Source organism: Lasiosphaeria miniovina, assembly GCF_030549165.1.
Source record: "Lasiosphaeria miniovina strain SMH2392-1A chromosome Unknown B0T26scaffold_4, whole genome shotgun sequence".
In the NCBI taxonomy this organism is placed as follows: domain Eukaryota; kingdom Fungi; phylum Ascomycota; class Sordariomycetes; order Sordariales; family Lasiosphaeriaceae; genus Lasiosphaeria; species Lasiosphaeria miniovina.
The window spans coordinates 3734911-3758351 of NW_026848223.1; the positions used below are offsets into that span (position 1 = coordinate 3734911).

The window sequence follows — 23441 nt, forward strand, 5'->3', positions numbered from 1 at the left end:
GTGATCTAAAGAAATTTATGGCACCTCGCCATACAGCCTTTCTAATTGACGGCGATAGATTTGGTGGAAATGAGCCCGCCCTTGTTTCAACGGCACGCCACGTATTGGTCGCGACGTATGCCATGGCGAGGCATGAACGCTGGAAGAATAAGATTACGATCTTTGAGCCCAAGACCATGCATAGAAATGATGGATGTTGCAACCCCTTAAACCACGGGTCCTCTTATTTAAGGCATGGGATGGTATTTGAGAATTCCCGGCCGAGGCGCTCATTTTGACAGGGCATTCACGAGAGTTATCCTTGTCCATCTTACGACCTTAATATTGGTAATTAGCTTGTTCTAGCTGATGTGAATAACCGTATATTCAACCTCTCGATGACATTAATGAGTTGCATGTCTATTTGCTATATGATAAAAGTCCTACGTAATTAGTTTGTGGTTTAAGTCACCTCATTTGGCACCTGAAAGTTCTTTGTTTATGCAATAGCAACCTACAGCCAAAGGGGGGATTTTATCCTTGAATCCGTTCCAATAGAAGGCTAATGACTTCTGCACTATAGTCCTAAATGCACAGATATCAAAAGGACCTCCACGCTATGACACTTCCCATTACATAGCTTCAAAAGCAGAATAGGTTAGTCTCGACGCTATCTATCACGTCGAAAGCTAAGCAGCTGGCATAATAAATGACGCGATATAGCGCCAGCAACGCGCGCGGCCCCCCCGCTTTTCATGTCCAAATTGAGGCCCCTGCAAAGTGGGAACCTCCAACGAGCCAACACCGCCCACACTGCAACCCTCGCTCCCTGTCCCGTTGCCGACTCCCTGATACTTGATTAAAGCCAAGGAAAACCACTCCAGGTTTTTCTAGCACGGCTCAAGTACTTATCTCATAATCACTATTTTGACGGGCTAACATGGGCGCCAACAAGACTCTCAAAGGCCACAAGCTGCTCATCGCGACGCCGTGGGAGGTGGTGCCGGGGTTTCTCGACACGCTCAAGGCCGAGTTCCCGGACCTCGAGGTCGTCTTCCACAAGATCGCGTGGGCGCTGGAGCCGGCGGTGCTCGGCGACGACGTGTTCGAGGATGTGACCATCCTGCTGACCTTCAACACGCTGCCTACGCCCGCGCAGGCCCCCAAGCTCGAGTACGTCCAGCTCATGAGCGCCGGCGCCAATCACATCCTCAAGAACCCCCTCTTCACCGACACCGACGTCGCATTCTGCACCGCCAACGGAGTTCACGGGTGGGTCGTTTCATTCACGTCCCCAACCAACACCTACCTTGTTACAACTCCCTGGCGGAAATCCGCGTTTGCTAACTGTTTCTCGATCAATCATAAAAGACCCCAGATATCAGAGTGGATTCTGGCAACGTACCTAGCCTTTGAACACCAGAGTGAGTCTCTCTTCATAATTAAGCATGAAGGAACAGTGAAAGACACAAAAGGCGGGGGAAGTGCTTGTGAATGTAATGGACTCGGCCAACTGATAATTGCGCAGTCCCCCAGTACTTGGAAAAGCAGAAGCAGGCGAGATGGGAGAGGGACAACACATTGCTCGAGGATGCCGTCAGTAAGACCGTGTAAGTTCTCTAAGCTTCGAAAAACCTTACCCCCTCCTCCCCAACTCAACTCTACTCACCTCTGCGCGACTGACATATGTGCAGCGGAATACTAGGGTACGGCAGCATCGGGCGGCAGACGGCACGGGTGGCGACGGCGCTGGGGATGAAGGTGCACGCGTACACGCTACACGCGCGGCCGACGCCCGAGTCGCGGCGGGACTTGTCGTGGGCGCCGGACGGGCTAGGAGATCCAGACGGCGTGTTCCCGAGTAAGTGGTTCTCGGGGTCGTCGACCGAGGACCTGCACGCGTTCCTAGGTTCGGGGCTAGACCTGCTAGTTATCGCGACGCCGCTAACGGACAACACGCGCCACCTGATCGCCGCGGCCGAGTTCCGCATCCTAGCCGCTCAGGGCAAGGGCAAGACGTACGTGTCCAACATTGCCCGCGGCCCCGTTGTCAGCACCGACGATATCATCGACGCCCTCAACCAGGGGCTCATCCGCGGCGCCGCCCTGGACGTGACGGATCCGGAGCCCCTGCCGGATGGACACGTGCTGTGGAGCACAAAGAACGTCATCATCACCCCTCACGTCTCGGGTGGCTCTACGTCCTATAACACGCGCGTCCTAAGCATCCTGGAACACAACCTTAGGCGCTTTAGCGAGGGCCAGGAGCTGACAAACAAGGTGAACAGAAAGGAAGGGTACTAGACCAAGGAATAGTCATGCCTGTTACTGCATTGATTTAGTTTACGGTCAAGAAGCAGTCGTTCTTGTCATTTCTGGTTCATACTATGTAGCAGTCTAGATGAGATAGGTGCCTAAGATATTCCCTATAGGCATGCGCTTAAAATCGGAGATCTAGACCCAAGTCCAGACTCATAAAATTGTGAGAATCCCACTCTATCTTTCGCTCTCTGCTTCACTTTTCACCAACTGAAAAGTGATTCCCTGTCCACTCAGCTCGTGCCCACTTGCGGGAAACACCCTAGTGAGAAAGGTCGACACCGTAAACACTAGGAATCCCAGCCCAGTTCATCAGTCTGGCTTGCGCTGCCTTGCTCGCCTCCTCCAATTCCTTGGTACTAGGCTTAGGATCGGGCATTTCTGCGGCAAGACCTGCGACCAAATCGCACATGACCCGCGTGTATTTGCAGTCTTTGCCGAAAGCCTTAGTAGCCTCCTTGGATGCTGCGTATAGATAACCATAGGCGAGGTTTCGGATATCTCCGGCTGGCGGGAACGACTTGTCCTCCCATACTCGGTGGTTTGCCGGGAGAGCTGCGACCGCAACCAGGAGACCAAAGATCTCGTCCATCTCGTTGACCCAGTCAGGCCCGCACCGACGGCGACTCATGAGCTTGCCCCGGAGGCCAATTGTCAAGGCAGGAACTGGCTTTCCCTGTCCGAGATACAGCCCGGCAATTCCCAGTCGCGCCAAGGGCAGGGGCTCGATATGGTCAGGCCAGTGAGAGACGGGAAAGGGTCGACGCGCGATAGTGCGCAGCTGCGTCTCTACATTTTCTACATTCTCAAATTCCGGGAAGAGCCCGGGGTATTTGGACGCTTTGGTGGCGCTTGACATGAGATTCAGCATGTCAGTCTGGGCTTGGTGGAGCGTCTTCAGAGTTCCATTGCCCTTAAGGACGGCTTTATGCTCCTTATTCTCGTCCTCGCAACGGGTGCCTTTCCGTGGACAAGTTAGCTATCAACGTAGTTACAGTGTGAGAAAGTTGTGAGAAGGGTGGAATTATCACTCACAAAAGCAGTCAAAGAAATGTTCGTGCTTCAAGAGAGCCCGGCGCCTCGAGACATCAATCGTCGGGTCGACGTAGCATGCAGTGATTTCCTCACCAGCGTTGATCTTCCTCAGCGAGCAGACCCGAATTTCGGAACCTTCAAAGAAGATAAATACATTTGGGTCACAGGAGTGGTTGATTGCCGTGGTAACCAGATCAAGAGCGGCGCCGACGGCTTCATTCTTGTTCGGGGGTCGGATGCTCACACAGTTGACGCTCATCTATCCCGGAATCATGTTAGTTCATGGACCATGTTATCATTGGGCGATTTGGTCATGTTCGTACCGCAGGCACCAGTCTCCAGGCTAGCCCCATGTTCACCTTGCTGCCGCCGGTGCCGCCGGTGGCCTCGCGGACCGCCACTGCAACGTCTGTGATTTGGGTAAGTCGGTCACCGAGCTTAGAGTACTCATTGAAGTGAGTTTCGAGAGCCTCGATGGCCTTGCCCTGTACCGTGGTGATAAATTTACGTTTCTGCCAGAACAGTAGACGGTGGAGCGCCAGACGGCGGGGATTCATCGTCGGCGTATCGTGCAGAACTTTGCACTCGTCTTTGTGGAAGTTGCGCCAGGCATCGGTTTGGCATTTCTGTGTCGACAAACATTAGATAATCATTCTTCAAAGAATTTTATTGTTTTTTTTTAAAAAAAAAAAAAAAATCTCCTTGTTGTCCTGGATCTGTCTCACAGGCTCACCTTTGAGCAGAACATGGCAACTTTGCAACCCTGGCAGCGCTTGAGAGGTCCAGTCTCAGCAGCTCCCTTCTCCATCTTGGGGCTGTTGAGACAGGAGTGGCAAAACTCCTCTTCACTGCCGTTGATGCAGCTGATCAGAGGGACAGAGCGGTATATCTCGCAGCCGTCCTCGACGTCCTTGTCCACAAAGAGGCCCGAACCCATGCTGATCGTAGAGGAACGGATTGCTAGCGGGACCGACGACTTGACTTTGCGCAGCAGCTCCTTGCAAAGATCTGGCTGGGTATGAAACGCTTCGCGCGGCGATGGCACGAAATCATCGGCAGAGGCATCATATTCAGCACCATCGCCGCTCTTGTCGCCGACATCGTTGGTAGCTCGTTTGACGTCCATTCTAGGCAATTTCGGCCTTCTAGCAGTGATTGATCCCGAGTGGTAGTGTGCGGGTTTTGTATTATTGGAAAGGAAAGAAGAGCATGCCGCCGATTTTAGCGCGAATTGAGGAGGTGAGGTACGATACAAGTTGAAGGCTGCAGGCAGGAAATTGATAAAGGAAACAGCGAGCCTGCACCTTCCCTGCTACTCGCCAGGAGGAAGTAATCCTGAAATTTCGCTAGGGTAAGGAATGTAGTTACCGGTAAAGGTAGGCAGGTGGACGTCTCTCCTTCCTTCAGTGGCCTGATAGCTCTCCGTCTTTTCTTTCCTTACAACACGAGGCCGGGATGGGCCAAGGATAAGGATTCTACTGCTACTAATCATGCCTACCCACCTAGGTAGTTTAGACGAGCCTGGCCAGGAAGGAAGTGTAGGATTAAAACACCCCCAAATCCCAAAGGCTAGCATCCTCAATATCCAATATACACGAGTAAGGTAAGTGCTAAGGTACCCGTGAATAATTGAATAATCAACTGATTCCTGCTACCTGTTGACTGGAAGCTGCTGCGTCCTAACTGTACAAAAAGACAGGCCCTGTTGGCCTGCAGAATCAAAACTGCTCGTAGGTCGAGTTTGCCCAGTGACTCAAAAAACCCCCCCATCATCACCCCAAGATGTATCATACCCGCGTTAGATCTCCTCAGTCAGGCGGAGGCTCAAACGTCCGTCATGGCGTATTTGAGCCAGAACGCCGCCACGCCCCTCGGCACGGCCGCCATTTTCAGCAGATTCTCATCAGATCTTTCAATTATGAGATCCAGCTTTTATGGTTCGGTGAGGTTCGGCATCATCGACGCCAGCTGGCAGTCCACGAGGCGGAAGAACCTACCAGCAAAATCGATTATGAGAAAGTTTGAACTTTCGTCACAATGAAGAAGTCCAATCTCGCGTGTCTTGCCGTCCTCGTCCGCAAATGAAAGGGCGCAGAAATGGTCCCCGCAACCCGAGGCGAGCTGATCTTTAATTTGTTGCGTGCTTGATCGATCCGAGTCGCCAAGAGCAGCCGCCAGCTTTCCAACTGGGAGCTCTTGGACGGCGAGCTGCGCCTCCGGTCCGAGAATGCTACCGATGTTCCAATTCTCTCTTGGGGCATCAGGCATCGCACTCTCAATATAGCGGCAAAGTTCGCAGACCATGGTCGCGAGCAGTACTCTTCTTGCGCTCAAGACGCCCCTGCTGATTGTTGGGCGGAGACTCGTCATCGTCTCGACCAAGGCTATTGCCGCCTGCGGCGGCGAAGAATAATCTGCGGACATCAACGAAGTAACAAGCTCAGCTATTGCTTGAAACGGCCTAACCTAGTCCTCATCTTGTAGGAACGGTAACAATAGGCAAAGCTGCGCGAATTTACCTTCGAGACTTGGCTCCAGCGTCATTGGTGTGATGCGTGCAGGACTCCACGATTCCCGGGCCTTCCAAAATCCCGGCAGTTGAGTTGCGTCGGTACGAGGGGTTGCAGATCTGCGTAACCTGAATTGTGCAACAAACTCAACAATGGCTTTGTTATTAGTCTGCCCATTGATGCGAAATAGCTTTCCCAAAAAGCTGGCCAGCCCAGAGCAGAGCTTATCGAGCCTCTCAGTCGGATCTGCTAACTGGACGCCATCGCCCCAGATCTCATCCACTGCTTTCTCTTTTATATATGGTGTAAGCGCTGGTGATTGAGGCGGAGCGATAAGAGTTTGGGATGAGTGTCTTTGCTCTGTGAGCGCCTCGGTGGGTTCCTCCGGGACCGGGTTTGGGACTTCGGCGGCGTCGCGTTCCTGAGTGAGCCTCTTTACTTCTAGATTCATGAACTCGCAAGCCTTTGCCAGTGCCATGAGCTGCTTCATAATAGTGGCGACGGGGTTATGAGACTGGTGCAGCTGATGAGAGTCACCCAGGGTATTCTCGATCTCTCTTAGATCTGAACAGATTGCGTTGATGGATATGCGGATGAAGTGTGGAAGAATAAGATCTCGACTGAAATTGTCTTCGCCACTCCGGCTCTCAGAAACTCTCGGCTTGGTAGGATACTCAGACTTGGAGCGGCTACCGAGTGCGCTCTCAGCAGGGAAGTGGACGGTATAGTGACCGAGACTGAGAGTAGGGCGTTCTGGTATGGAAGCGCGGTCTCTTGTTGAGGCCTGATTGAAGACGCGGCCTGTGGTGGGTTCAAAGCCGTCATCATCTTGCGCCTCAGACCCCGAAGAAGTATAGCCGGGTGTCAAGTCTTTGCGTGCCCCCTTCTTCGGTCGGGCTCTCGTCGATGGTGGCAGTGGGCAGGCATTCCAACCAGCACCAGGTCTCTCCATTCTGGCAACCCTGTCGGTGATTAAGGCGCTTCAACAAATGTCAATTTTATGAACGCAGTATTTGCGCCGCATGCTGGCAAAAATCGCTTAGTAGGCCAAAACTCACCGTGTGGAGAACAGTCCTCGCGCTTTCCCTAACCTGGGATGCTCCTGCTGGGGCTGGGTTGAGCTCAACGGGAAGGCTCCTGGGATTCCCTGCTCCCCCTTGTGTGCCCCTGCTGCCTTACTTTCCGGGTGCCCGGGTATTGGAAAAGAATTGCATCTGTTAAAGTATGGCTAGTTACAGGGGTTGTAGGGTCCTAAGGTGTTGGACACTACAGTGGTGTGGTTGGTGTTGTGGACACTATTGTTAACCAAGCCCTACAGCACCCCCTACGAGCCTCGGCATACGTAAGGGCCACTTACGTAGTCTATAGACCTCTAGAACCTTCTAGAGGGCCTGCCCTAGGTCTATATTAAAGCTTGTCCTTTCCCTTAGATATGAGTTCTACAGACCGGTAGCAGCCAGCCTGCTTCCCTCAAGCCTGCTTCCCTCAGTGCCCTACACAAAGCACTGTTGTAATGGTCGGCCTACCCTGTACTTAGTCGAACTACCTGCACTTACCGATCTACCAGGCCTGCACTTGGCTCCCGCCTTCGCTGCCGCTACCGCTCCGCCAGCTACAGTACCGAGCCCACTGTAGCACCCTGCACAGGTGCCCTCTTACAGGCCTGTCACGCACGCAGTTTAACAGCATCAATACAGACACAAGATGTTCGTGACGTGGATTCGGTAAATAATACTAGAACTACATAGAATGACGGTTCTGGATGGGTTGAAGATGCTGTTTTCGTATTGATACTGGCTTCTCAATGCAGCCTTCCAAAAGGTGGGGAAGAATATCTCGTGAGGCACCCCGCGCAGAATCAACGCTTGGACCACCTGCTTTTCTCCTGGCTAATAACCAGAGCCTCGCAAACTCCATTCCCGCCACGTTGGATCATCTGGGTGGGGGAAGTCCCAGGTTGCTAGCCAGTGACTTTTATGACCGATTGGGGTTTTGGCAACTTGATTACATATGTACCTTCAAGGTTATTTATACTAATTACCCCGAACCTCATTATACAAAGACCCTTGCAGGCTTCTGTAAACATCTGGAAGTCACCTACTAAGCTTCCGAAAGATGGGTATCCCAGATACCGTGGCTTGCTCTTCATCATGGAATGGCAGAAGGTATGATCTTTTCCGGAACACGTGTTCTATATCCTCAGCGACAAAGCAAATGCCTGAACCCCTTGAAATGCCAAAAACGCTCCCCTTGCTACGTAACCAGGCCCTGGGTATCCCGCATTCTAGCCGTATCGTGTTTTATCTTCACAAACAAACCAAGCTCTTTCCGATCCCCCGACTTTATCTCATCCCTTTCCTCTCACAGGCACGCATAGGCAGTCTGTGTGCCAACGGGAAGTGTAGTCGTCTTCGTAAAAATGCCTGGGGGCCCGTAACCAGCAAGTGCTGTGCTGATAACCAGGGGACAGCCACCGCAGTTCAAGAACAATGTAGTTGTCGTGTATCTTGAATATCTCGTCAGAGTCTTCCCTGCCGACTGCTGCGGCTGCACCACGTATGTCGTCGGGCATGCCGCGACTGCCTGGTCAACCTGCGGGCTCCGGCGATCCGCCTCCCTCGGATTGAGATCGGGTGCTGTTGTAGATGTTGGGAGCGTTGTGATGATGGGAGAAGGGCCAGGGTTTGACATCCCAGAAACTTGAGGACCGCCAGCTGTCACGGACATAGGCGAGCCCCTCTCAACTAGCTCATCTGCGGCCGTCGACAGGCCGCATAGCGTGCTCCAGTACGTGCTCGGCGCAGCCACCCGCTCCGAGTGGTTTATCCTTTGGTTCGGGCAGAAATAAATGTCTTTTTTGACGTAAATATTATCACATCCGTGACAGTCAACCCGCTTGTAAAGTGTTGTCGTAGAAGGGTAGACTGTTTGAGTCTCGTCCCAAGAACATGGGCTCACAATGTTTTCTGTCAATGTCGTCGTACATCCTTTGGCCTGAGGGAATGCGAGACCGTAATTAGGCGTCGGCGTGAGAGTAAGGCCAGGCAATATAACACTGTTGCGGCCGGGAAGGGATAATAATGTTTGGGATGACTGGTGATCGCGAGATGCCTCTGGAAGCAAAGAGGTCGCTAGAATTGGTGGGGAAAGTGAGGTGGACATTACGATTTCGGTCACGCTCGCCGTCATCAACACCTGGGTGTGCTTTGGCGGCGATGGTGCCAGTCTTGTTGATGCCGGTTTCACTGCCCCTCCAGAGCTAAAAACTGTGGACGTTGGTATTTCCTCTGTGACCCAGAGAACTGGAATATCTGAAGGGAACGGCGGCGCCTCATCTTGTTGCACTCCACGCGCAGCAACGGGAGTCGACGAGACGCGGGCTATGATTGCCGATAGAAGAAGGAGCCTTGAAAACTCCATAGTTGGCCGACAGCTGCAGATTCTGCGTAGCAGAGGATGCCGACTCTGCCCGTTATCGAATATGCAGGTGAGCCGTCTCGTGTCCAGCCCATAGACGTTGTCTTCGGTGCAGCCCGGGTCTTTATAAAAGGGCGGCGCACTTCGCCGAATGAGACTCGGACAGAGGTTCCCGAGTCAGCAGACTAGGAAAGAAACGACAGACGTAGGCGGTTGGACCATTGCAACACAAGCGTCCCTCGGGGTGTTACAGTCGCCTTTGAGGCGCATCTCTCAGTGGCGTGGAATGCTCTGGCGCTGCACTGATGCGGTACACCGTGGCGTGCTTGGTGCGGCCAGGGGCATGCTGAGAACCCGGATGGTGGGCCGAGGAGCGAGAACGGCGAAAGCACCGGGGTCGCCCTACGGGTTGAATGAGACAAAGCCTCTCGACGCCTGCTGATGCGCTTTCCTCTTCTTTTCGTTGGAAAGTTTGTTTAGAGTCCGGCCTTGGGAGGATGCAGCGACGCAGTCGGTTTTGGAACCGCAACTAGGGTAAAGATTCGGGACCGAGGCCAGCCATATATTGCACTACTATCAGTATTTTGGATTCGACAGGGGGCATTTTCGCCGCAAGAAACAATGGCCAGCCAAGCCGTTCCCTAGTGTCTAGGGACGCAGGCGGGTAGAGTGGAGGGGAGGGACTGCCTCTGGAACCTGCCGATGACGGGTTCCCGCCAGTATCCATGGCTCACATTCAACACGTGAATAGAAGCAGTACTGGGCAAGACAAGTAATATCGAAGCGAGGCCGCGATAATGGGAAAGCTTTGACAGAACAAGCGAGAGGGAGAGGGCAGCTTGCCCTGGCGATTGGACGGATAAATTGGTGGCGCGAAACACCAATATCGAAATGGCCCAATTCTGTCTCAGTTAATAAGGAGATATTAACTACCTACGTACACCTACCCACGCCTTCAGATAACCTTGATATGGCCCAAGTAGACAGGAGACTGGGAGAAGCGACGGTGCGAACATGTTCCTTTGGCACGTGTGTCTGCGATTAAAGAATGCGCGTCATTTGTCTTGGAGGCACCTCAATCGCGGATTGCTCCGAGAGCGAAGAGAGGCGAAAGAGCTTCATGACGATGAAGGTCACCAGCATCTCGATTCTCGAGCGAGGCAAGGCCAAACGGCGATAGCAGACATCAGCCGGCCACGCTTCCAGGGTGCGTAGTATTCACCAATTTGAGTGGGAAAATGGATGAAGTGTTTTGAAGAAATGGAAGCTGGGGCGATGGGAGAAGCCTCCGATAGATGGAGAGTGGTGCATGGAAGTCTTGGGGAAAGGTTCTGCCAAGACCGCCCGCAAAGTGCGGGGCCTGTGGCACCTAAAAATAGCAGGTTCGGGTGGCCAAGGCTCCAGTGCAACGGGTGAGATGGTCGAAATACAGGGGTGGGCCGCCCGTGGATGGATGCCCCGTCCCATTCAAGCCCAGGAGTGTCTGCTACTGGATGAAGTAATGGTAACCCCTGAAGATACCCAAGCTCGCCCCATCAAGCCTGGAAAGGTGACGGGGGGAAAACAGTGGTGGATCGAGCAGGGAGAACTGCATCCGTAATACGGGCATACTCTATGGATTCATCGCGGCGTGCCATGGATCGCTCTGCCTTAAAAATTAAAGCAGGATTAGGTACTGTATGTATGTAAGTACGTAATCCGTACCTTCGTTTCATCTAGGAAACCCAATCTGCTTTCCCAAGATTTCTTAACCACACATCCAATGCCCGTGCCCAGTGATATATATTTCTAGGCGATGTGCACCCGGGATTTCGTTTGGCGAGTCTCCATGTCCCTCCCGAGCAACTCCGCAGTCAAAGGCCGAGCCATGGCATCCCTCCGGCCTGGCTAGCCTCGAGAAGAATAGGTTAGGCCCTGGCCTACGGCACCAAACGACCGAGAATGCTCCCGTCAGGTCAGTGGGAAGGCACCTTCCGCTCTAGTCAGCGGACCTTTGCTTCCAGGACGGACGGGACGCTTTCGCCCAAAATAACACTGGAGAGCCCGAATTTACCAAATCGCGACTCAACCTGGGCTAGGATGGAAGCCAGGATTTTCCATTGTCCAGACACTAGCCAATGATGCGACTCTGGCTTTTATTCGTAGCCTACCTTCAATGCAGAATACCTACCTACCTGATAAACAACTCTGCAGGTCCCACCTGCCCCCTGCCTACGTGCAGTATCCAACGCAAGAAACATGGACGGAACCACCCAGAAGGGCAGAGGGATTTGAACATCATCACAATCAAGAAGCTGGATCATGGTCACAAAACCAGAAAGAAAATAATTGCGGGCCACCCATTGGTAAGTGGTATCTCAATGTACGTACACATAACCTCGGTTATTAACGACGACAACAACCACTCAACAACCTCCCAACGAACAGCCTTCGTATATCGATAGCCGCTGGAACAAGTGTCATAACAAGCCCCAAGCTGTAGTCCAGCTCGGCGGACGCTAAGCACCTAGGTAGTATTCCACAAGTGCGCCCATGCTTTTTTGTATCCAGTTCAAAATTGCGTGGGACTGCACTGCAGTTCTGTCGTGGTTTTCGGCTCAGATTCGGTGATGGTCACCCGAGGCCTGATGACTATGCCGGGTGCGCCGATGCGTTCAATCTTCAAGTTTGGGCAGGTGCACTGAACCAGCATGGTTGCGGTTACAGTTCCCGGAAACACGGTAGATGTGTAGAGGTTGCTCATCCTCACGAGCGTCCTTATTGTCTCGGTGCAGCCGCTGTGTTGGGTAGGCGAAGGATGTTGATTCAAATCAGGCCCGGCAGGCAGAATAATGCTTGGTACTGGGCTTTGAGTCGGACCAGATGTCGAACCAAGGGATAAACCAACGGCAGGCCCAAGAATGGTATGAGCTGGTGCATGGTGATATATCGTAATGACGGTGCAACCTTGCTCGGGTTCGTCTCCATTTTGGCCGCCGCCTTTTTTCCATGGGCAGTCCAAAGGCGTCTCATCTTGTTTCTGCGAGCTTTGCGCTAAGTCGGTAATTCCCGCCTTCAGTTCCTTGACCTTGGTTTCGAGTGTAGTTGGGTATTGGTTAGCGGCCGTGGGAAACCTCTCCCTGTTTGCAGTCTCTGTACACTGAGACTTGGAGTCAGAGCCACCTTGGCGTGTCGCCAAACTGGACTCAAAAGTCGCAGTTGGAATATGCTGAACCGTAGCGGAGACGTGGCGAATGGTATCTTCAGCTGAACCAGACGACCTAGTGGCTACTGGGCCTGGCGTCTTCAAGGGCGATGCTTCTGAACGGACCAAATCCTCTGGATTGCGACTCATTGTGATCGGCGTTTCCTGCGTTTCGTGATCTGGTGGCCACCAAATGATGGGGTCCACGCCTGAGCCGACCGCATCGAGATGCTCGCATATCTCGGGATACATGGACGCATGAGGCCCGGCGCACAGCTGTCGGAGTTTCTCGATAACTTTGGGAACATCTTGCTCGCTACCCGCCAGCACGTCGATGCGATTCGAATTCACGGTTACGACGGTCCTTATTGGACTCAGTGTCCCAAACGTGGCATGGACAAGGACTGGCGCGGATGTGATCGGATGTGTCAAAGATTCGCCGCTGACCGTGGCCGAGGCCGAGGCGATGGCTGCCAGGACCGCAAGGCCCAAAGCCTTTGCGAAATTCATGAGAGAGAATCGGCCGCTAGGCCCTAGGTAGGTAAAAGGACTCCCAAGTAGTTTTTTTTTTTTTGCATTCCAGACAAAAAGCAACAACCGTGTGGGGACAATGAAAGAGGAAACCTGGTGTTATGCACTTGTAGCGGCATCAATGCAAAGCTTTGCATGCTTTGGAACGTTGCCGGCGGTTATGGTCACAGGACGTAGGCGACAAACTTAAATGACAGATGCCTGTCGGAATACAATAAATCGCATTCTAAGCCAAGTTGAGTTTGAAGAATGACACGGCCTTCATTTCTCGTCACTTGTCAGCGGAGGATATCAGGAGGCTGAAAATCGGAAGCTTACCAAAGCCGAGGTTCAAGGGCAGGTGACACACTAGCCCGCTAAAAAAAAACGCTCCGGAAGGCAGACATCCCCCAGCTGGCTTGTCAAGCGCTTTAACTTTCAGTACGCCGGCAACTCTTAAGCAGCCTAGATGACCTCATTAGGGGACAGATTAAGAACCCCTCGGGCTTAGCCAAAGAAGTCTACATCGTCGAAATTAAAGATGGATTTAAAACCATAGCACTCCATCTAGAAAGGGTCAGTCGAAGATAAACCGGGGGGGGGGGGGGGGGGGTTGAACGTGAGAAAAACAGCGCTTCACGTCTTTCTTGACTTACAAGAGCCTCCGAATCCCACTCGGCCCACGGCTCCAAGCTCAAGTCATCAAGCCCAGTGTTGAACCCCTCGCCCATGCTCGCGGTCAGCGTAGAGATTCCCGTAGTCTCCTTGAGGAGATTGTAGCAATACCTCAGGTCATCAGCCACACAGCTCAGAACTATTTTCTCCACCTCTGCATCTGATGCGCCCCGCTGGACGGCCTGGGCCTGAGTTAAAAGCGCGGAGCACATGATATACCCCTTAACGCTTGTTTCGCCACTTTTAATGCGGCGCTCAGTCCAGCCAATGGAATACTTGACAGCCTCGAACAGATCTTGACGCGGCGCCGCGCCGCTGCCAATGCCGCCGGACGCGCCCACATCGGCCTCGTTGGCGGGCCCCAGCCGATCAAGCTGGCTTTCCATATTCAAGCTTTGCCGGAAGGACCGGTCTTCCTGAGCTTGCCACAACAACTCGAGGCAAATCGTAAGAACCGCCAATATGGGAACCGATCGGAACGCCCCGTTGCCGCACGTCGTCAGTCGTGTGAAATCGTCTGTTTGGCTGGCCGTACCAGAATCACCCGCGGGTGACCCGGTTGCAAAGGCTCGGTAAAATTTCAGCGAGGTCTCAACGCACATTTTCCGAGCAAAATAGTAAGCCGGGTTGCTCTGCGCCAAGCATAGCCATGGGTGATTCAGAGTCAAGAAAAACCGATGGACCATTTGCTCTGCTATACGCAGTTGGAAGAGGGAGAGACGATTTGGAAGGACTCCAGCGGGATCATACGCTGGTTGAAGGGCGGCCGACAGTGCTCGGCACGCAGTCGTGAGCTCGGTATTCCACTTCAACGTCTCCTCGTATGTAACAGGGGAGTTGAAGTGGTTAGCGTACTGGGCAATGGCTAAGCGTGTCGGGAAAGACCGGAGCAGAGCAATCTGAACAGTTGTCTGAGTAAATGTGCTGAGGGGCCGGGGTGTCGTTGACAAGTTGCCATTCTCGGCGAGTTGGTCGTCGTCGTAATTTGCCGGCTGGTGCGTGTCGAAGTCGGAGAGAGATATTAGAGGCGGTCCACCAGAGTCTAAGCTGGATTGTAAGACGATCTCCAAAATCGTGGCCCAGAGTCGTCGTCTTAGCTCGGCGTGAAGCGTAGACAGGTTGGATAAGACGTCGGGATCGCGGTGCAGGCCCATGTGCATGGCCGTCCGCAGTAAAGACCCGGCTGAGATCCAGACAAGGTCACTTCCAACTCCGCACGTCTCCTTGGCGAGATGCAACAGACACATTGTCTGCAAGCCAGCAAAGGTCATGCGCGACTTCTCGGATGGCGAGACGAGCCATATCTGCGCCTCGTATATCCACTGGGTGGCGTAGTGGCGAAGAGCAGCAACATCGTCCTGCAAACAGGTCCCGATTGCCATGGCGAGTTGAAGTTGAACGATAAAAGCCTTACTTGCAGCTTCAGGGTTGTCCCAGTACTTTTGGTACTCCTTCCAGAAACTTGGGACATGGACGATCCGATAAACGCCTTCCATTGTCCTAAAGTACGCCTCGACCAGCCGCCGAGACGTCTCTTCAGAAATCGGCGTAGCTTTGCCAACGTTAAAGGAGATGTGAACGGGAACCCGTTGCGTCTTGATAGACCGCGCGATACTCTTACAATTTTGCAGGAGGGAGTAGACTTCGGACGTCTTGTCTGACTGCATTTTCTCGGCAACACCCATGACCAACGGGAACTATATCTAAGGAATCAGCTTCAGCTAACCACAGACGGTTAGGGCACATGGCAGTCAAGAATCCTCCGCCTTTCAACTGAAGAAAGACAGCAGCCCGTTACATTACGGCTAAACAACACCAAAGAGGGCTACGAGAGAAAAGGGGGTAGAAGGGAAGAAAATGGAAGGAAAGGAAATGGAAGTGAAGGGGGGGAGGAGGACAAAAGGAAAGGGGAGAAGAATTTGACCTACAAGTTTGGTCCCGTTTATCCAGTGACTCGAGCCAAAATACATGGCTTTGGACAGAACCCCTTGGCTAGAGATGAGGGGCGGTTGGGATAAGCGGGAGGGCCGAGGAGCGGAACTAGGGCCGGAGCGGTGACGGTCTAGGGCATCAGCCAACTGCTGTTCTAGTTGGCGTACGCGGTCGGCAAGGGCAGGTGTGGCCCGGGCCGGCGAGTCAAACTGGGCGGCGACAGGACCGGGGAGGGATGCAGGGTCCGAGGTCCTCGCGGGGGTGCTGACACTGGCACTGGTACTGACACTGGCCAGCGAGGCAGCAGAACTGGCGTACTGGAGGCCGGCACCGCTGGAGGATGGGTGCGCCTCTCTAAAGGTGAAGCCAGAGGTCAGGCTGAGGCGAAGATAGGGGTCCTCGGTGGCAGGCGGTGGGCCGGGAGACATGTCAGGGGGCGCAGAGCCAGGGGCAGGGGACAGCCTCCAGAGACGAGGCTTGGGACGGCGGGCTTCCTCGTAAGTGCAGTTGACGATCTTGGACTTGATGCAGCTAGCGCAGGGCTCGTTACGGTCGCAGCGGATTTTGCGAGTGCGACACTGGATGCACGAGAGAGCTGGGCGGTTCCGGCGCCTGGGCTCAGCGAGCTTGATTAGGCCCGAAGTTGTGGCGCCCGCCGAGTTTGCCGACGACGTGGGCGTGTCCATGTCTACGTCCATATCTGCCGAGTCCGGGTCCATATCCACGGGCGCGGGCGCGGGCGCGGGCGCGGGCGCGGGCGCGGGCGCGGCACCGGAACCGGCGCCGGCCCGGTCCATTGGCTGTGCTTCGTGCGGCGCGTTTTGTTGCGTCTTCTGTCCGTCCGCGTATTAAGGTCCCGCGGGTACTAGGATCGGCGCCGGTTTTGAGCGGCGCTGGGCTGCCCGTCTCTGGTGTCTTTCGGTTGTTGGTGGGGGGAGCCAGGTAACCTAAGGGAAACTTGGGAGCCCTCGTCCAAAAAGAAGCTGCACTCGCTGCACCTCGGGGTAAAAAACGGAGAGACCTGGCAGCGGTTCCCAATTAGTACCCCACGATGCCGCCACCCATTCCCAGGGGTTACCAACCCAACAAAGCGGAAGGCAACCTGAAAGCTCCGGAGTGCCGGTAGGTATCTAGGTACGGTACGGGTGTAATGTGGGCAGGAGAGCCTCAGCAGCAGGTTGCCCTGTCTTTTAGGTTGTGGTCACCTTACGGTACGTACGGTAAGCTAGTTTGGTTGGTTAGTAAGTTATAATCTAGAATAACTTGGAATGATTCCCGCAACGCACGCACACACGCATGCACGCCCACCAACAAAACACTCTTCTGGCGCGCCGTGGGCGTGTTGAGTGGGCGTGGGCGTGGGCGTGGGCGTGGGCGTGGACGTGGGCGATGGATGGTCGCGTCCGTTTCTCACGACGACGGGACTCAAGCTCCAGGTTGCCCTGGTCATGAGGCGCGACGGCAAGATGCGACCGGTGAATCGACCCGTGAATCGACCCGTAAATGGCGATTTGATCAGTAAACTACCTAAAGGCAATAAGCTCGCTGACGTACGAAATAGGTGAGCATCAGCGAACAAGACCCGAGCCCGGTATCAACTGGGCCAACCTTTCTGCGGTGCCGCGGCCGATAGAGCGTGCTCGTCGGAGTTAGGTAGGTGGCCCCTCTGTAGTCTGTCCGGCGCAACACCAGCCCGCTCTCTCAACTGGGGAATTGGCACTATTTCGTCAAGATCGGCATCTCGGGGAGAATGCGGGGGCTGGGAGCTGGCGGCCGACATTTTACCCTTCTGGGGCCCACCTGAGGGTCGAAGGCCGGGCGCAACATTCCGGGATTTGGGGAACGGACAAAGTGCGAAGTTCACATTACCCAAACAGATCTGACACCTGCCAGCATGCCAGATAGCTAGCAACCAATGCAGTCCGGGCCGTCCGTAGCACTCCCGTCGGGGTCCATTTCTACCTACACTTACGGATACCTCCATACCTTCCTTACCTTACCTTACCTACTGTAAGTGGAGGTAACTTAAGGTTGGTAGGTTCCCAGTGGTAAGGTAAGTTTCGGGTTCGCGGTCGGTAAGGTACCTACACCTTCGGCGCAGTCCAGCTAGGTTCCATAGGTCCTTCCTTATCCGTCCGTACATGTAACTGCAATGCGTCCGCTATCCAGCACAGGCCTGGTTGGTCCCTGAGCCTTCCCACCGTGGGCTGCGTCGCCTGGATCAACAAAAGTCCATTGACATTACTCAAGGGTGCGGCCGTCCTGGTGTCTGGTGCCTGCTTGGGTGACGTGACTGGCGATTCGAGTCTGGCGAAATGTCCGTACAGTCTGTCGCAATCTTTAGTTCCTAGTGGCTAAGGCTGTCCGTCGTGGGAGGTGAGCGACATAATGCACAACCTAAGCCAGTGAGTGAAGGAAGTGACATGACATCCCGCGCATCCTCAGACGATTGCATCCGTAGATCTCCAGTTTCTCCGGACCTGGAAGCAGTCAGCCTGAGTTCCATCCATTTTCGCCCCAGCCGCCAAACGGCCCTTTTTGGCATTCACAACGGCTGATCCGAGGGACTTCCGCGAAGCGATAGCGTACCTTAGTGGTTTATCCCCGCTCTCAACCGCTAGGTCCGAGGAGGGCAAGGGGAAATATAGATTCCAGAAAGGAACCAAAATGAAATACTGTCAAACCTGACGACCGCATAGCCGCTGCGCACTCTGGAATCGTCTCCTGCTCCTGGGACCCGGCAATTTCGCGGAGATGGAGGCGAGTCTTGCTTCAACCCCTATCCCATCCCCAGCCTACCTCATAACACAGTAAGTCGCTACTTTCCCAAAGCTACAGTAGCTCTTCAATCGGCAGTCGCAGACGGCGTAATTCCTTATCCGCCGAGAGTTGCCACGACAGTGGTGCCGTGCCTGTCGGCCGTCTTGAAACAGCAATGTGTAGTGCGGCACCGCCATGACCGTGCAGCAAACAGGTGGTAGCCCTGTTGAATCTTGAGTGAGGGTATCCCGAACGTGCTCCACACGTGGTTCTGGGAAGAAATACATGGAAACTTCAAATTCGGGGGAGTATGGGGGGGGTTGGAGTTTGGAGACGGCTGGTCCGATCCACGGACTTACACAAAGCCCCAGCAGATTACAAAATCGCAACTCATGAGCTTGGTGACAGATTTCTAATACGGCTGGCCACACGCGACGCGGCGCTGTGTCCGAACCAGATATTGATGGGGGAATGACCCAAGCCCCCAGTAGCGCAGCTGAGGCCGTGGCCGGAGAAGATCTCCAAAGTCGTGCTAAGATGCTATCAAAGGTACTATATGTATGGATACGAAGTACCTATTTACTATAGGTTGTCGTCTCTACAGGAGATATCGTATAGCCGCCGCTCGCAAGTGGCGATAGACGATGTCGGAATCGAAAATAAAGCTACCACTCTGGTTTTCGATGGCGTGTTTCCCAACTTCCAAAACAGGGTACGAATAGAAGGGGAAAGGCCGGAAAAGAAACCTTCAATTTGGGTGGCAGCAAAGAAGGAAGGAAAAGATAAGATGGACATATCGGGCTCGCAAAGATAAGTCTGTAAACCTTGGATGGGAGATGCGTCCATCTGAAAAGGCATTGGGAAACAAAACACAACAGGAATGATCCCTTTTTTTTCCTCTGGTAAAAAGGTTAACAGCCCATCTCAAGTTTGTGTTTATTCGTTGTCTTGAGGAATATGGACCTTATGACCTGCCGAGATTCTCATGTACGCAGAACTGCGTATTCACGGAGACAATTCTAGGCGGTACGGGCTGAAAATTGGTCCGCTCCGGATACTTTACCCCAGCTTCCAAACCCAATCTTGGGCTTTGATAAGCAACAAATCAACGGCTAAGCTCCACTTTTGCTCTCAAGTCCAGTTTCTGTTCGTGTGATTGGCTCAACACCAAGAAGAATCACAACGAGAGCCAAGTCTCAGGACGGTTTACAATGTCATTTCAAGAGCCTCTTTTCCAGGTCAGCTTACCAATGCCTTCTTGAGCCCCCCAAAGTAGATTACGAGACACACTTCACAATTGAGTCTCGCTAACTTAGTTTGCAAGGAGATACGGTGTCATAACAAGGGAACGTATCAACGAGGCTAGGCCGCTTCATCTCCATTGTATATAATAGAAGGCAGCCGGTCATGGCAATGTTTGCGTACTCGCCATCATCTAAGCTTCATAGGCAACCCAACATCTCGAATACTCAAGTGCTTGGGAGATAGTGAGGCAGATCGGCTTTCCAAGTTTCCCAGTCACCGAATTTCACACCCTTTTTTTCGCTCAACCATGGCCCCAAAGACTGTACTCATCACGGGCGCGAGCGAGGGCGGCATCGGAAACGCCCTCGCACTTGCTTTCCAACAGCGCGGCCTTCGCGTCTTTGCAACGGCCCGAAGCCTGTCCAAGATGGACAACCTGAGCAAGCTGCCCAACATAGTACTGCTGGAGCTGGATGTGACGTCCCGCCAGGGCATCGAGGCAGCTGCTGCCGCGGTAAAATCCCACACGGGCGAAGAGAAGCTCGACATCCTCGTCAACAACTCGGGCCAGTCGTACGTCGGCCCCGCTCTCGACACGTCCATCGAGAAAGTGCGAGGCCTGTTCGACGTCAACTTCTTCGGCCTGGTCGAGACCACTCTGGTGCTGGGCATGATGGTCGTCGCCGCCAAGGGCACCATCGTCAACATCAGCTCCGTACTCGGGCACACGCACATGCCGTGGCTGGCGTATTACAATGCCTCTAAGGCGGCCGTCGACTTGTTTGGCGAAACGCTGCGGCTCGAGATGGCGCCGTTCGGCGTCAAGGTCCTGACAGTCGCCGTCGGCGGCGTAGAGACCAACATGAGCAACACGGCAAACGTCGCGCCGCCTGAGCTATCCGAAGGTTCTCTCTGGGCCGTCACCGAGAAGTACCTGGCGAAGCGAGCTGCCAAGGAACATCGGTGGGCAACGCCGCCCGCGGTATTTGCCGAGCGTGTCGTGCGCGATGTCCTGAACGGAACAAACGGAAGAGTTTACCGAGGAGTTGGCGCTACTGCCGTCTGGATCGTTACAACTTTGCTTCCTGGCTGGCTCAAGGTGCGTGTTTTTTCATGGATGCTTAGCCTATCTTCTCGAGGTACAGTCAAGGCCAGTCGACTAACAAATATCATAGGACAAGCTAGTCGCCAACAACGAGGTGGCCAACAACAAGTTTGACATTGTCCGAAAGCCCTAGCTGAGTGGTTGTAGAACGTACAAGGATGAGGTGTGGGTGGATGGGGTCTCTTTTCCGTTCACGAGAATTTCGTCTGGGGGATATTCTCAAGTCAGAAATTTCTAGATCTATTTTGAGTTTGATCTCGTCCTGGCCACTTCACATCTGCCTTAATGGCAGTTTCCAACCATCATCTACGGCCAAACTCCGTACCCAATTACACAACTTGTTAGATAATAGCATGAATACAATGTACAAAACAATAATAGAAACCTGTATTCCAGCACCGAGATGACGCACTGCCTTTAGGGGTTCATTATACACGTCTGTGGTGGTAGGGACTCGTGCTCCGAAGGCCCGCGTTGTTTACCGGCCCCTAATCCACCGCCAGCCACTGACGTGGTCTGGGGGCCATCTCAGCGGACCACCTCTCAGCTATGGGGGCACTTGTCGGCCCCGCAGCTACTCAGTCTTCCTCTCCATTTGCCGTCGCAATGGCCCTACCCGCTCCCTTCCCCGATACCGCTTGCCACGGGATGTTTGTTTAGAGACGATCAAGTTCAAGTGCGCTCTAGAGTAGCAGCTCTAGAGGATTCTCGATGACCTTCTTGAGTTCCCGCACCCACTCGGCACCAACGGCACCGTCAACGACTTTGTGGTCAAAGCTGGCAGTAACAATGATCTGGTCCTCCCACGCGACGCCGGTCGTTCCGTCCTCATTCTCAACCGGAACAGCAACCTTGTTGGCACTTCCGACAGCCAAGATGGCCGCCTGGGGAGGATTGATGACCGCAGTGAAGCGCTCCACCGCCTGATTCATGCCCATGTTGGAAATGCTGATGCTGCCACCCTGGTACTCTTCGGGCTTGAGCTTGTTGTCGCGAGCCTTCTTAGCAAGCTCCTTGACGGCAGCAGAAATGCTTTCGAGTCCCTTGCCCTCAACACCCTTCACGATGGGGGTGATGAGGCCATTAGGAGTGGCCACAGCGACCGAGACATCAACCGTGTTGTGCTGGCGAATGACATCGCCACGCCAGGAGCTGTTGACAGCAGGGACCTTCTTGCAAGCGACAGCCATTGCCTTGATAAGGAAGTCGTTGACCGAAAGCTTGTAGCGGCCTTCGGAAGAGCTGTTGAGCGCCTGGCGAAGCTTAAGAAGCTTGGACACCGACAGAGTCGACGAGACGAAGTAGTGGGGGTTCTCCAAGACCGACTCCTTCAGTCGGTTGGCGATAGTCTTGCGCATGCCGCTGATTGGGATATCCTCGTACAGAGCACCAGAGGCAGCGGCAGAGCCAGCCGCGGGAGCGGATGATGCTTTCTTAACATCTTCCTCCGTGATCTTGCCTCCAGGCCCGGTTCCCTTGAGACCGCTCAAAAGCACGCCCTTCTCGATGGCCAACCTCTTAGCAGCCGCAGTAGTATTTGGCTCCCGGTCGAGAGCCGACTCGAGCTTGCCGCTGGGTCCGCTATATTCAGGCTCGGGGGCCGGGGTCGGTGCCGGGGGCTCCGACTCCGACTTCGACTTCTCTTCCGTCTTGGGAGGTGGGGGAGCAGACTCTCCACCAGCATCTTTGAGCGTGAAACCCTCAAAAGCACTGACATCGGTTCCCTCTTCGACCATAACCGCAATAGGCTGGATAGGCAAGATTTGATTAGTTTCCATCAATTTCCCACACCGAGGTCGGAATCCATCGAAGCTTACGTTACCGACGGCGACATCCTTCGCGCCACTGTCCTTGAGAATCTTGGCAAGCACACCCTCCTCTTGAAACTCAAAGTCCATTTGGGCCTTGTCCGTCTCAATTTCTACGAGAACCTCGCCGGGCGCGATGGAATCGCCCGGCTTCTTTTGCCATACGCCGATATTTCCCGCTGTCATCGTCGGCGATAAGGCGGGCATCTTGACGACGGTATGTGGCGGATACGAGGCGTACCATCTTGTGAGGCCGGGGATAGCGATGCGGACGAATCTGGCATGTTGAAGGGCTTGCCTTCGAAGGGCCGGAACAAGCATCTTGGCGGTTAAAAATATCTCGCAGGGGGCTGCAGTGCCGGAGACGAAAAAGGTTGAGACCGAGCGAATTGGATGCAAATAACGGAATGTCCCAATGTGCGAGTAGCAAAAGCCGGGATGGTCTCTTGAGGTGACCAGGCAGCGCCGAGGAGGTCAATTGGGGCGGACGGTGAGGATGGAGGAATATAGTTTGGCAAGAGCCGGAACTGGATCGGCGGGAACGCTGGTGGTGATGCACCTTTCAGGGCCAGGTTTTTTTTTTTCGCGTGGGATTTTCTCGTTGGGGAAGCTTAGCTCTCCCGCCTGTTCATCAAAAACGGGACATGCGGTTTTGGGACGGCCGAGGGACGCAATACGAGCCTAAGCCAAATTAGGTTCTCTATTCCTTGCTAGCACGCTAGCAAGTCTCTGAAGATCAGACGCTCCTCAATATGCTAGCCCTAAACAGGCAGCATTCACTCAGTTGAGGATTTGTTGCTAGATCATGTGCTGTACATACAAGTACTCTGTATGCGTGAAATACCTTATGTAAGATAGAGTCGACCTAGCAATTCTGCAAAATCGTTAGGTTTTTCCAAGTTGCTAGGTTGTTATTGTCTCGGAAAAAATATTCACAATTAGGGATTTGAACCCGGCTGCCG

The 23441-nt window shown here is 53.8% G+C and overlaps 7 protein-coding genes across 7 annotated transcripts; 2 read left to right on the forward strand and 5 right to left on the reverse strand.

Moving 5' to 3' along the window:
- Positions 1–919: 919 nt before the first annotated feature.
- Positions 920–2372, forward strand: B0T26DRAFT_676102 (D-isomer specific 2-hydroxyacid dehydrogenase; the record flags this gene model as incomplete). Its single annotated transcript, XM_060439939.1, has 6 exons — positions 920–1251; positions 1351–1403; positions 1508–1589; positions 1674–1840; positions 1889–2259; positions 2322–2372. The coding sequence occupies 6 exons, from the start codon at positions 920–922 to the stop codon at positions 2370–2372; spliced, it is 1056 nt and encodes a 351-aa protein (XP_060296651.1).
- Positions 2373–2560: 188 nt separating this feature from the next.
- On the reverse strand, positions 2561–4459 carry B0T26DRAFT_645245 (uncharacterized protein; the record flags this gene model as incomplete). Its single annotated transcript, XM_060437699.1, has 4 exons — positions 2561–3258; positions 3334–3468; positions 3767–3812; positions 4067–4459. 4 exons carry the CDS (start codon positions 4457–4459, stop codon positions 2561–2563), a joined length of 1272 nt encoding a protein of 423 aa, XP_060296652.1.
- A 503-nt stretch (positions 4460–4962) lies between these two features.
- Positions 4963–7131, reverse strand: B0T26DRAFT_711017 (uncharacterized protein). Its single transcript, XM_060442017.1, has 3 exons — positions 6902–7131; positions 5853–6823; positions 4963–5747 (listed from the first exon to the last, which is right to left on the reverse strand). Exons 2-3 carry the CDS (start codon positions 6793–6795, stop codon positions 5266–5268), a joined length of 1425 nt encoding a protein of 474 aa, XP_060296653.1. The 5' UTR covers positions 6796–6823; positions 6902–7131; the 3' UTR covers positions 4963–5265.
- A 1073-nt stretch (positions 7132–8204) lies between these two features.
- B0T26DRAFT_645896 (uncharacterized protein) lies at positions 8205–9005 on the reverse strand (the record flags this gene model as incomplete). The annotated part of the gene is made up of 1 exon (XM_060437769.1): positions 8205–9005. One exon carries the CDS (start codon positions 9003–9005, stop codon positions 8205–8207), a length of 801 nt encoding a protein of 266 aa, XP_060296654.1.
- A 4456-nt stretch (positions 9006–13461) lies between these two features.
- B0T26DRAFT_646610 (uncharacterized protein) lies at positions 13462–16358 on the reverse strand (the record flags this gene model as incomplete). Its single annotated transcript, XM_060437826.1, has 3 exons — positions 13462–13521; positions 13611–15326; positions 15558–16358. The coding sequence occupies 3 exons, from the start codon at positions 16356–16358 to the stop codon at positions 13462–13464; spliced, it is 2577 nt and encodes an 858-aa protein (XP_060296655.1).
- A 3515-nt stretch (positions 16359–19873) lies between these two features.
- B0T26DRAFT_676106 (oxidoreductase) lies at positions 19874–20804 on the forward strand (the record flags this gene model as incomplete). The annotated part of the gene is made up of 2 exons (XM_060439940.1): positions 19874–20665; positions 20742–20804. 2 exons carry the CDS (start codon positions 19874–19876, stop codon positions 20802–20804), a joined length of 855 nt encoding a protein of 284 aa, XP_060296656.1.
- Positions 20805–21354: 550 nt separating this feature from the next.
- B0T26DRAFT_676107 (2-oxoacid dehydrogenases acyltransferase-domain-containing protein) lies at positions 21355–22800 on the reverse strand (the record flags this gene model as incomplete). Its single annotated transcript, XM_060439941.1, has 2 exons — positions 21355–22419; positions 22489–22800. 2 exons carry the CDS (start codon positions 22798–22800, stop codon positions 21355–21357), a joined length of 1377 nt encoding a protein of 458 aa, XP_060296657.1.
- Between the last annotated feature and the right edge of the window lie 641 nt (positions 22801–23441).